The following is a 12779-nucleotide window of genomic DNA, read 5'->3' on the forward strand; positions in this document are numbered from 1 at the left end:
GGGGAGCGGGGACCAAGATCTTCCGTTGTCCAAACTTCCAGAGCAGTCATAATCCATTTTCCCTACATGACGGGCTAAATTCCCCGTTACACGAGTTTGCCTTTCATTTGTGTCAAGTGCATGTGTGTGTGTGTCTTTCATTTTCTCCAAAACGATACAGTAAAATGACTTGAAAATAAATACAGTAATAGTCAGGGTCACTCTTATGAGTGTTTGAAAATGGGACATGATGTAAGTGCTGGAGGGTAAAGTAAAATGTCAAAACTGTGCCTTTATATATGTATATAAAATGTGTGTGTGTGTGTGTGTGTGTGTGTGTGTGTGTGTGTGTGTGTGTGTGTGTGTTTTCATTTTACAAAATTAAAAACAATACTTTAGGAAGTGTCAATGCAGAAAGATGAACATAATTAACAGTAAGAATGAATCCAGCATGTTCTTCATTTCTCAGTTCTGACTGTGTTGAGCTCGAGTCTGTTTAAAGTCAAGACACTGAAATGTTGATTGTGTGTGAAAGTGTGTATTTCAGTGTGACTCTCAGTCCTGCAGTTTCATGTTATTGAGGATCAGCTCATGTGTTCAATCATTTACAGCTCAATAATCTGAACTCACAGCAGCAGAAAGAGGCTGAACACTTCACATATACTTTACATTGTGATTCATGTGTGAGAGTCAAATATGATCTTACCCCAGTTTCTCCAGTTTACAGAGAGGATTCTGTAGGACATCAGACAGCAGATTCACTGACTTTCCTATTTTATTCCCAGACAGACTCAGTACTCTCAGGTGTTCAGGGTTTGATCTCAGAGCTGAAGTCAGAGCAGCAAAACCTTCAACTGTGACGCCACAATAACTCAACCTGTAGAGAACAATGACACACACTTCACTCTCTCAGATCAGATCAGATCAGTTTAGCAGTGAATCCATTATTAAAGAGAAAGTTCAAACTTAAAGCACAAATTAATATGTTTGATGGATCATTAGATTGAGATCCAAAATGTCACAAAACATGATCATAAAACATTTAAAGTATAATTCAATCAGGAAAAATAATCTCTTATTTGCACTATATTAAAATTCAGTCTTGTGCAAAATCTGCTTTAATAAATGAGACTATTCACAACATAGGTCAGTTTTACTGTTACTGAGATCTGTACTATGCAATATGTATGGAGTGTCAATTAGTGTGTGTGTGTGTGTGTGTGTGTGTGTGTGTGTGTTTCTCATTTTACAAAATTAAAAACAATACTTTAAAAAGCTTCAATGCAGAAACATGAACATAATTAACAGTAAGAATGAATCCAGCATGTTCTTCATTTCTATGGAGTTAATATTGTGCCATAATTAAACAAACAAATCCAGCATTTTGCAAACAAACTTGATCTGCTTTGCAAAGGAAAACTCGACTCACAAACAAACGGAAAGCAATGTCCAAGTACAAAGGTCAAGTTGAGCAAAAATGCAGTGGAGTAGCAAATATGTATTGTGTTTTACAAATAAAAAATAAATGAGCCCAGATATAAATTTTTTAAGAACGAAAGAAATAGACTCGCTCAGTGTAGACATAATCACTAATTTAGTCATTTTTCACTCGTCCGATGTAGAAAACAATGTAAAAAGCAACATATGATGGCAGAGCTTTCAGTTTATAGGCTAGATCCCCCTGTCCTAGAGAGAGTGAGTGCTACTAAGTGCTAATGTGGATTTCTGTCTAGATGTGTAATAAACATTTCGCAAAAGAAAACTTCAAAAAGGTTAATTATAGATACAGTAACACATAAACTCATGTTCACCGGTCAGTTTCTTCAGCTGTAGGCAAAGGCAAGCACGCGATTCAAATCAGTGTTTCTCCCGGGAGACAAGCGCTAAATAGCGCCATCTACAGTTTTAGAAGAGGAAGTTGCTCGACTGCATTAGTGAGAAAATCAAGAGATCTCATAAAAAGCCAAGTGTCACAATCATAACAGACAGATATGCATTTGTATGCACTTGATTTGGCATTTGTTCAAATGTTACATGCAGTTTGTAAGATGGTTTGTATTTATTTGTGAAATATTATCTAGGCTCATTTATTTATATTTGTAAAACACAATACATATTTGCTACTCCACTGCATTTTTGCTCAGATTGACCTTTGTACTTGGACATTGCTTTCAGTTTGTTTGTTTTCTTTGAGTTTGTTTGCAAAATGCTGGATTTGTTTGTTTAATTATGGCACAATATTAACTCTATACGTTTCTCAGTTCTGACTGTGTTGAGCTCGAGTCTGTTTAAAGTCAAGAGACGGAAATGTTGATTGTGTGTGAAAGTGTGTATTTCAGTGTGACTCTCAGTCCTGCAGTTTCATGTTATTGAGGATCAGCTCATGTGTTCAATCATTTACAGCTCAATAATCTGAACTCACAGCAGCAGAAAGAGGCTGAACACTTCAAATATACTTTACATTGTGATTCATGTGTGAGAGTCAAATATGATCTTACCCCAGTTTCTCCAGTTTACAGAGAGGATTCTGTAGGACATCAGACAGCAGATTCACTGATTTTCCTATTTTATTCCCAGTCAGACTCAGTTCTCTCAGGTGTTCAGGGTTTGATCTCAGAGCTGAAGTCAGAGCAGCAAAACCTTCAACTGTGAGATCACAATTACTCAACCTGTAGAGAACAATGACACACACTTCACTCTCAGTTCAGATCAGATCAGTTTAGCAGTGAATCCATTATTAACCCTCTGATGGTCTTCTAAAAAAACAGCACGCGTGGTTTTTGGGGTCTATTGGACCCCAGACAATAACATTGAATTTTGTAACAGAACAATATATATATATATTTTTTTACAAATATCATTTTACCCTGTGTGTCTGTGTGTGTGTGTGTGTGTGTGTGTGTGTGTGTGTGTGTGTGTGTGTGTGTGTGTGTGTGTGTGTGTGTGTGTGTGTGTGTGTGTGTGTGTGTGTGTGTGTGTGTGTGTGTGTGTGTGTGTGCATGCGCACATGTGTCAGTGTAACCAATTTATATTTGTGGTGGTTCTGCATTTTAGATTTATTTATTTATAGATATTTAAAATATATCATAAATCCTCCAAAAACTGCATAAAAACAATAATAAATAGAGTAAAATTATATTTGTAAAATAATAATTGTTCTGTTACAAAATTCAATGTTATTGTCTGGGGTCCAATAGACCCCAAAGACCACGAGTGTCACGATTTTTGTCACGCCTACATAAAAACAGATCACATTCCATTTTGTAGATCTAGAAAGTGTTGAGAGCTGTAGGAAGTTTCATACCATTTGGAAAAAGATTAAAACAAATTTTTATCTATATTTTGAACTGAGATGAGTGACAGCTTTATAATGATTGTACAGCAAACGCTCTTTCGAGACAATACATAATCCATTGAATAAAAGTTGTTTTTCTTGCTGCTGAGAGCATGTCAAAATAGATACGCACAACAGATAGATATAGACAAATATTCATATCAATATATCTTTTAAATTATATTCCAAATATTAGCAAAAGTAATGACTTGTAAATAATCTTAAATGTCTCATTGTACATTGCTATTCTTGTTATGTAAGAGTCGTTGCTACACATTAAATCTGAACTTTACTAGAGAACCACTAATTTCACACTCAGTGATTTGATCCTTTATTGTCAATCTCACAGTAAAATTAAAATGTTTAACTTTCATCAAAACATCAAGTAAATGTTTAATTGTCCATCTAATAGTAAAATGTAAATGTATGACTGCTGTGTAAACCATACATCAAATGTTTTTTAGGAGATTTGAGCTACTTGATAAATGAGCTTCTCCAGTTGTTTGCTTGGTCTTCATTTCTTTTATCATTTACTTTAAATATTTAAATTCCTTCTTAATGTGCAATAACTCTCAATTAATAAACCTGAATTATTTATTCATACACACATTTTCTGACTTTGTTTGAATGCCTGAAGAAATTTTACATTGTCACGGTTTAAGAAACACATCACATACTGACCACTGAACTCTAGACAACATCTGCAGCACTGAAGATTCATGAACTTTTATTTTCCTGATGTTTTAACAGTGAACTGATTGTTCTGATTGATACTTACTGAACTGATCTGGATTCTTTAATCACAGGACGCAGCTTCTGAAGAGCCTTTAGTCGTTCAGTTTTATCGTCTCCTCCAATAAAATCATCAATATCAAAATTGTCCAGCTTCTCCTCTGATGTCAACAACACAAAGACTACAGCTGACCACTGAGATGAAGAGAGTTTGGCTTTCTTTATTGTTCCAGATTCCAGATACTGTTGCATTTCCTCCACTAGTGAACGATCACCCAGTTCATTCAGACAGTGGAACAGATTGATGGATTTCTCTGGAGAGTCGATGGTCCTGATCTTCTCCTTGATGTACTCAACTGCTTCCTCATTGCTGTCAGATCTGCTTTTCTGTTTCATTAGTCTTTGTAGGAGAATCTGATGAGACTTTACTGACAGACCCAGAAGAAACCGCAGGAAAAGATCCAGATGTCCATTTTTACTCTGTAGAGCCTCATCCACAGCTCTCTGATGCAGCGCAGATAAAGACACATGTTTAAACATGAGCTGAAACCAGTCCTTGACTTTAGACAGCAAACTCTGTTTGGTGATTGAGTCAAACACATTTATGTTGTTGTTTATATAATAGAGATGCACATATAGAGCCGCTAGATGTTCCTGAACGCTCAGATGAACAAAGCAGAAGACTTTCCCCTGATACCAGCCAAACTCCTCTCTGAAGATCTGAGTGCACAATCCTGAGTAAACTGATGCTTCTGTCACATCAATGCCACACTCTCTCAGGTCTTCCTCATAGAAGATCACATTGCCTTTCACAAGCTGCTGAAAAGCCACTTTTCCCAGTTTGAGGATCATGTCTTCATCCGTCACGTTCATCTCATAGTCCTTCTCGTGTTTGATGTCGGTCTGAAGGATCAGGAAGTGTGTGTACATCTGAGTGAGAGTCTTGGGAATCTCTCCAGTCTCTGCTTCGCTCAACATCTTCTCCAGAACAGCGGCTGAGATCCAGCAGAACACTGGGATGTGGCACATGATGTAGAGACTCCTTGAGGACTTCAGGTGTGTGATGATCCTGTCGGCCAGACTCTGATCACTGACTCTCTTCCTGAAGTATTCCTCCTTCTGTGGATCATTGAAGCCTCGTACCTCTGTCACTCGATGGACACACTCAGAGGGGACGAGATCGGCTGCTGCTGGTCTGGAGGTGATCCAGATGAGAGACGAGCGAAGCAGATTCCCCACAATGAGGTTCGTCAGCAGCACGTCCACTGATTTCTTTTTGTTTGCATCTCGTAAAGTCTCATTCTTTTTAAAATGTAAGGGAAGACGACACTCGTCCAGACCATCAAAGATGAACAACACTTTATATTTGTCACTGGATATTTCCATTTCTTTAGTTTCAGGGAAAAAGACATGAAGAAGATCTGAAAGACTGAGTGTTTTGTCCTTCATCAGATTGATCTCTCTGAAAGGAAGAGGAAATATGAGCTGGACGTCCTGATTCTCGTTCTCTTCAGCCCAGTCCAGGATGAACTTCTGCACAGAGACTGTTTTTCCAATGCCAGCGACTCCCTTTGTCAGCACAGTTCTGATGGGTTTGTCTTGTCCAGGTAAAGGTCTAAAGATGTCATTGCATTTGATCGGTGTGTCCTCTGTTGCTGCTCTCCTGGATTGTGTCTCAATCTGTCTCACCTCATGTTCATTACTGATCTCTCCACTCTCACTCTCTGTGATGTAGAGCTCTGTGTAAATCTCATTCAGGAGTGTTGGGTTTCCCCGCTGTGCTGTTCCCTCATACAGACTCTCACACTTCTTCCTCAGATTTGATCTAAACCTGTTGAGGACTTCATGGCTGTAAAATATAAATACCACAGTATTAATAAACACAATGTCTTTTTTTAATCATATATTTTGTTGAAATGTAATACCTGAGATCAGTCTGTGTATCTCCACTCTTAAAATCTACTGGCCGACTCATAGACACACAGCTGGACTCTGGCTCTGATCTCTTCTGATGAAATGAACTATAACAGAGTTTAAAGTTATACATATTTGCCATATTCAACATATTGCATGTCCATTTATCAATAAAACAATCACTTTTCATGATTATTTAATTTACACTGTTATTAGAAGAATTGTACATTGAAATGAGTTCAACGCTATACTGTATACATTAAATATTACATTAAAACATTATTCTTGTACATTATTTATATCTTGTAGAATATATTACTGATAATGTTATAATAATATAAAATGCCATACTATAATCATATTTTTATAGAAATGTAATACCTGAGATCAGTCTGTGTATCTCCACTCTTAAAATGTACTGGCGGATTCATAGAGCCGTCACTCCTCATAGACACACAGCTGGACTCTGGCTCTGATCTCTTCTGATGAACTGAACTATAACATAAATAGATTAAAGTTATTGAATTAACTTAACCCCCAAATTAACCCCCGTGCACCAGTCCTAGAGCTCCTCCTGTCCAATTTTAGGGAAAAATCGGGTCTATTGGAGACGTCAAATAGATTTCTTAGGGTGCTTTCATATCTGTAGTTCGGTTCATTTGGTCCGGACCAAGGGCGGAAAATTATACTTTGTAGCATTTTTCAGGCGTTTTGGTTCCTTTTCACACCACACTGATTGCTCTGGTCCGAATCAGTTGATGAAACGAACCAAAATGCAGTCACGTGACAACATCCACATCACTCGTTGGCCAGATGTGTCTTGAATGTATTTCCATAACTGCACTTCGATTGGTCAGAATTAACGCGTGGGAAAATTCCAACAGAATCTATGAAACCCCCTTTCCCTGAGCTGTACGCTAAACAAAGCGAAGATTTAGCTGGTTTTGAAAGTTAGGACCTAATATGGTCATCAGACCAAATTTCTATGAGTCTCCGCACCTCCTCACAGTCCAAGTTTGTCTGCGAGCTGCCATGCTAAAAGTGCAAAATGTCAACAAAACATTAGTCCTCATCCCATAATGCACAGCGCCGCTGACTACGGCAGCTGGTTTAGTCCAAACATGCTCAGTTCTTTGGCAGTTGGGTCTGTTCGAGTTCGGATCACGTTCTCACCACAATTGAACCGCTCCAGAGTTCATTTGAAACCGTACCGAGACCACCTTGGTCCGCTTTTGGTGTGCACTCGAGTGCGACTGCTGCATTCACACCGGCCCGAACGAACCGCACCAAGGGGGACAACGAACTCTAGTGGGATCCAAACCAACTCAATGAGGCAGAAAGCACCCTTGGGCGCACCGAAAGAACAGCACAGACACAGTGTACACCATGAGAAAATCTCAAACTGGGAGTTGTGAAAGATACACCGGTGGTTTGCCAGATTAGAAGTTTATCTATGTTAGGGATGCACCGAATCCAGGAATCGGTTTCGGATTCGGACGAATATTGGGTTTTTTAAAGGGGTTCGGGTTTTTTTTCCACCGAACCCTATAAGCTTGCAATATAATACGCGCGCTACGATGGTCGACGTCACGCCGCCGTTGATTACGGGAAGGTGTCTACGTAGTGTAACGCGTTGTGTCAGGAAGGAAAATAGGGATAACGGTAGCTCACAGCTAAAGTTATAGCAGAGGCCAGACAGACTCATGGAGGCGATTGGCATCTTACAACTTGCACTTTATTCCCCAATCTAACTCATGTAACTGTCTGTCACACGTTCTACCATCCACAGCGTTACTTAAGGTGGGGTATGTAATTCTCTTTTTTGGCCATTTTTTCAAAATCACTTAAAATCCTATTCCTAACCCACTTACAGCCACTGAGTTAGAAGCACTGAAATAAAAATGAAGCAATTTAATCAACTGTGGAACGGGCAGGACTCGAAAAACTCCAGCCAATCATTTCCAAGACCACCTAGAATCATTGAACAGTAAGTGCGTCAATCAAACGGACGTACCATCCCCCCTCCCCCCATCCATGTCCATGTTCTTTGAATGGGTGGAGTCAAAGGAAAGAAGGTAGGACCATTTGAGTTGTGTATTTTCAAAATCTGCCAGCCGTTTTGCAAATCACATACCCCATCTTTAATAAAATAAGATAAAAATTAGCATCAAACTGAAATAACCCACATGGGGTATCGAGGCGCATACAATATAATACAGACTGCCGACAGTTCAACAGAGCTCTTAAAGGGGCCACACCTTATTTCCACCCGTTACAGTAGTGGACTGTTCGAATGTCGTAGGCTGTGAGAAAGTGAAAATGGAACTCATGAGCAGAAAAAGCTGTTGTTTGGCAGTACTTTCAGTCAAAAGAAGGCAATTCAAGTTGAGCTACATGTTCAATTTGCAATGACAATTTGTCTTGTGGTGGCAAGGACCCTAAACAATATACAACATCACCGCTGTTAAAATGCATGATGTTGCTTATTCTTTTTATTTTATTTTATTTTTTAAAGTTAAAATATAATAATAATAAAAAATCCACTGCTGTGGACGTTGTTTACTTCATTGATGTGTTTACTGTGTTAATGTACTGAGGATGGGAGTAGGATTCGGTATTCGGTTTCGGATTCGGCAGAATCTTAACCAGTGGATTCAGTATTCGTCCGAACCCCAAAAATCTGGATTTGGTGCATCCCTAATCTATGTATCATCTTTTTACTCTTTTAATTCATTTTATAACTGTTTATAACTGTGTTAATTTTCCTTGCTTTTATTTTGTGGTTATTTTAATTCCTTCTCTTTAAAGCACTTTGAATTGGCTTAGTGTATGAAATGTGCTAAACTTGCCTTGCCTATTCAAAAATCAGATATTCATTTATCCTTAATTTATTTTCACAATATTTATTTTAAAAAACCTGTAAAATGAACTAAGTGCTCTCATATTTTCATAAAATATTAGCTACACATAAAAAATAACTAAGCAATGTCCAAAAATAATTTCTCATATCTTGTAGAATATATTACTGATAATGTTCTGATAATATAAAATGCCATACTATAATCATATTTTTATAGAAATGTAATACCTGAGATCAGTCTGTGTATCTCCACTCTTAAAATTTATTGGCCGACTCATAGACCGGTCACTCCTCATAGACACACAGCTGGACTCTGGTTCTGATCTCTTCTGATGAACTGAACTATAACAGAAATAGATTAAAGTTAATACATTGAAGTATTGTGTTTAAAAATCACATATTCATTTATCCCTAAATAATTTATTTTCACAAAGTTGATCATAAAAAACCTGTAAAATGAACTAAGCACTCTCATATACGGCTCTCATGTGTGAGTAACACGACATACATTAAAATATTAGCTACACATAAATAAGAATTTCTCATATCTTGAAGAAAATATCACCAATCTTATTCTGATAGTTAAAACATATCATGCTGTAGTAGTCATATTTTCACAGAGACATTATACCTGATATCAGTCTGTGTATCTTCACTCTTAAAATGTATTGGCTGACTCATAGACGCGTCACTCATCATAGACACACAGCTGGACTCTGGTTCTGATCTCTTCTGATGAACTGAACTATAACAGAAATAATTAATAATTAATGGTGATAACATTTTAAAATAAGTTCTTAAAAGGTATTTTTATAATAAAAAATCTGGCTGGTCTAATTGTTTTAAAATGTAAGTTTTTAACTTGTTAAAACATCTTCTTTAAACATAATTTAAAGATGTCGATGATTTAATCTGTAGTTTATTCGAAATACCTGCATCCTGGATACAAATCTTCATCTCTGGATGTTTGAGTTTCATCCATGATGAGCTGAACAGTTGAAACAGAATCTGATCTTCACCACTGACTCTGAATGGAAATAACAAACAAACACAATAATTCACAATAATTCATCTGAACGGAACCTGAGATTCAGAGAAACAGGATCATGAGAGGCGGCGTTCGCTCAAACACACAATGTTAGTCGTATATTAACACAAATGCTAAATAAACCACAGACAACACGACTCAATGAAACCGTGTTTTGCTCTAAAATGAAAAATATCAAACACATATAAAATAACTAATATGTCCTTTAGGGGAAATAGGCTAATATTGGCCTAAATGCGGAAGTCACCTGCAAAACGTCTTGAGACCTGAACACTCACCTTGATCAACGTTCATCCAGATTCCAACACATCCAGATTCACAAAATCCACCGCCGTTTCTATCCAGTAACGTTACACGTAAATTCGTGTCTTAGCTTTTGTGAAGGTTTCCATTAAACACTTCGGATTTGATACGCAGTATAGAAGATTCTGGCTGCTAAAATGGCGAAACATCAACTCTGATAAAAAAATGTACTTTTACCTGCGGAAAACAATGATAGCGTCAATTTTATTACCCATTTATAGCTGCCATGCAGTGTGTCTAAGGTCACCCAAAATTATATTCACACACTCATTAGACGCTTTAACATTGAGTAAAGCACATAAACACCTGAGATTTTCATTGTCATATGTTGTAAGTTGATGTTCCTGCCGCGACTTCGCAGAAATACAAAAGAAACCGTTAATATAAAAAAAAATGATTCGTCACGTGGTCGCGGCCGGTTAGGACAAAAACTATGATGATGTAACATGAATTATAAATTTGTATCGCTTATTGCGGCGCTGGTTTGAACACGGTGTAAAAACTGACAGTCAATGTAGAATGAATGTAAAAATAGTTGATAAAACATTCATGTGATGGAATGATTTTATAAAAAAATTCCAGATAAATTCTTCCTAATAAAGCACTATGTTTTACAAAAATAAAATCTCTAAGAATTAATGCTATTTTAGCATTTGATTTAGCAAGTAAAATCTCCTGAAGTAGACTGAATTGAACAGACAGAAAGACAAATTTGAGAGTACAGTGCAATAATTTAATGTTTACAGTAACATGAGTCTCATAAACTGCACAAACACATTTATATTTCATTCTAGTTTTCAGTGATTTACTGCAGTTTATTTCTAGAATGGCAAACCCGAGTAAGAGTCTGAAGGTGCTTCATTCTTCCATCGACTACATTCATGACACGAAAGTTCCCAATCAAAAATGACCTTAATTACGAGTTCCTGATTAATAAAACCAAAATTTGTTATTACTAGTTGACTGTTGTGATGTGATATAAAAATAACTGAAATTGCAGCAGCTCCAGTTAAAGATAGTTAGTTAGGTATCTGTATGCATTAGTTTGATATTTACTATATTTTGATAAAGTTTTAATATTACTATAATATTAATATAAAGTCCCTCACAGCTTCGTTTTCATTCACATAAACTGATTAAAGTGTAAAGCAAGAACAGTCTGCAACAGAACTCATCCTACACAATATTATCGGATTATTATGAACTCCAATAAAGTAAATCAATAATCTCGCTGATTTGAGGATGCAGGTTTAGTTGATCACTGCTGTCTGAGAGCCTGAGCGTGTCGGCGGGAGTCAATCGATCATTTTCTCTTGGTCTTGGTTCTCATTGGTCGGTTGAGGCTTTGGAGGGGGCGTGTCCAGTCGTTCCCAGGTTATAGGCTCCGCCTTCTTCATGACCACCTCCACTTTAGAGGCCATCATGTTAACAACACTCTTCCTGATGTCAATCACCTGTCAAACACACATCATATATCAACAAATCGACCCAAATACTTGAACTTTGAATTCTTCTTTTGTCATTAATATACAGGGACAAAACCATTAAAGCAGGGCTATGCAGTTTCGGGAATTTCTTCGCTGTGTTCTCGCTTTTTGCTCGCAGGTTTCTCTATAGAGCTCCCCCTACAGCTTCGGAATAGATATTTGACAACACTGTCGAAAAACTTGTTGGCGACTCTCAGATACCAGAGGCTAGTAGATGAACAACATCAAAGCAGACGGGACATTCTTTACAACGTCTTCTTCATTCGGGTTCGAACAGTGTGAGGTAGCGCAATAATGACAAAATTTTAGCAGATTTATTTTTGCCGTAAAGCAATTCTTTACATCGCGAGACCTGATATCACGCGATCCTTCCTGACACTGCGTCCGGCGACCCGCCAGCTCTAAGTTGCAAGTGTGTTTTTTCCGCTCATGGGGGGAGGGGGGGGGGGGTGCGAGACGACTACCATTCAACGCTAAAAAAGTAATCAGTGCCTCCAGAAAAACGCGATTATGCGATCGCATGATTCAATGCATAATCAGCCAAAGTCCGCATATTTATGCGGGGGGCGCATTTTTTCAAATACCCCGCACTTTCGCCGCATAAATTGCAGATTTCCGCGGACCACAGGCGGAAGTCGACGCTGGACAACCACTTTGCCACTTTGTCATTTTTACAAAAGTTGTAGCATATTCATTTTGTATACAGAACTTGTTCGACTCATCAATGTTTTGTAAGTTTGAGCCATGTGTTTATTAAGGTCTGAAATAAAACAAGATGAGAACTTAAATATTCCCAGCACTTTATGTGATGTAGCTTGCTTATCATAAGCCTGGCCCGTGAGAGGACGAACCTAAGCGCACTGGGGCTTTCGTCGCGTGTGATTGCTACTATACAGAATGCCAGGGCCGTTTCAACACGGTCCTTATGTGGTTGTAAGAGGCAAGTGTTTGACGGGTGGTGTGATGGGTGTGGTCTCACATCATATCAGTGCCCAGTTCCTGATATTTTGTGTTTCCTTCAAGACCTCATGGAAAAAGGGAGGTCCTTTTCCACAATTAAGGTCTACTTGGCTGCGATTTCTGCCTGTCACGTGGGCTTTGAGGGCTCAACAGTCGGGCAGC

General features: G+C 38.0%; 2 protein-coding genes across 2 annotated transcripts in view; both read right to left on the reverse strand.

The window, feature by feature from the left end:
- The window catches only part of LOC306997004 (NACHT, LRR and PYD domains-containing protein 3-like), an 85120-nt gene that overhangs the window by 28317 nt on the left and 44024 nt on the right, over positions 1–12779 (reverse strand). The gene's annotated exons all lie outside the window — the stretch shown is intronic.
- On the reverse strand, positions 3624–10347 carry LOC306997010 (NLR family CARD domain-containing protein 3-like). The gene is made up of 7 exons (XM_079609997.1): positions 10146–10347; positions 9752–9846; positions 9451–9564; positions 9048–9161; positions 6341–6454; positions 5971–6066; positions 3624–5894 (listed from the first exon to the last, which is right to left on the reverse strand). The coding sequence occupies exons 2-7, from the start codon at positions 9799–9801 to the stop codon at positions 4088–4090; spliced, it is 2295 nt and encodes a 764-aa protein (XP_079466123.1). The 5' UTR covers positions 9802–9846; positions 10146–10347; the 3' UTR covers positions 3624–4087.

This window comes from Phoxinus phoxinus (genome assembly GCF_949152265.1).
Source record: "Phoxinus phoxinus genome assembly, chromosome: 4".
NCBI classification, from domain to species: Eukaryota; Metazoa; Chordata; class Actinopteri; order Cypriniformes; family Leuciscidae; genus Phoxinus; species Phoxinus phoxinus.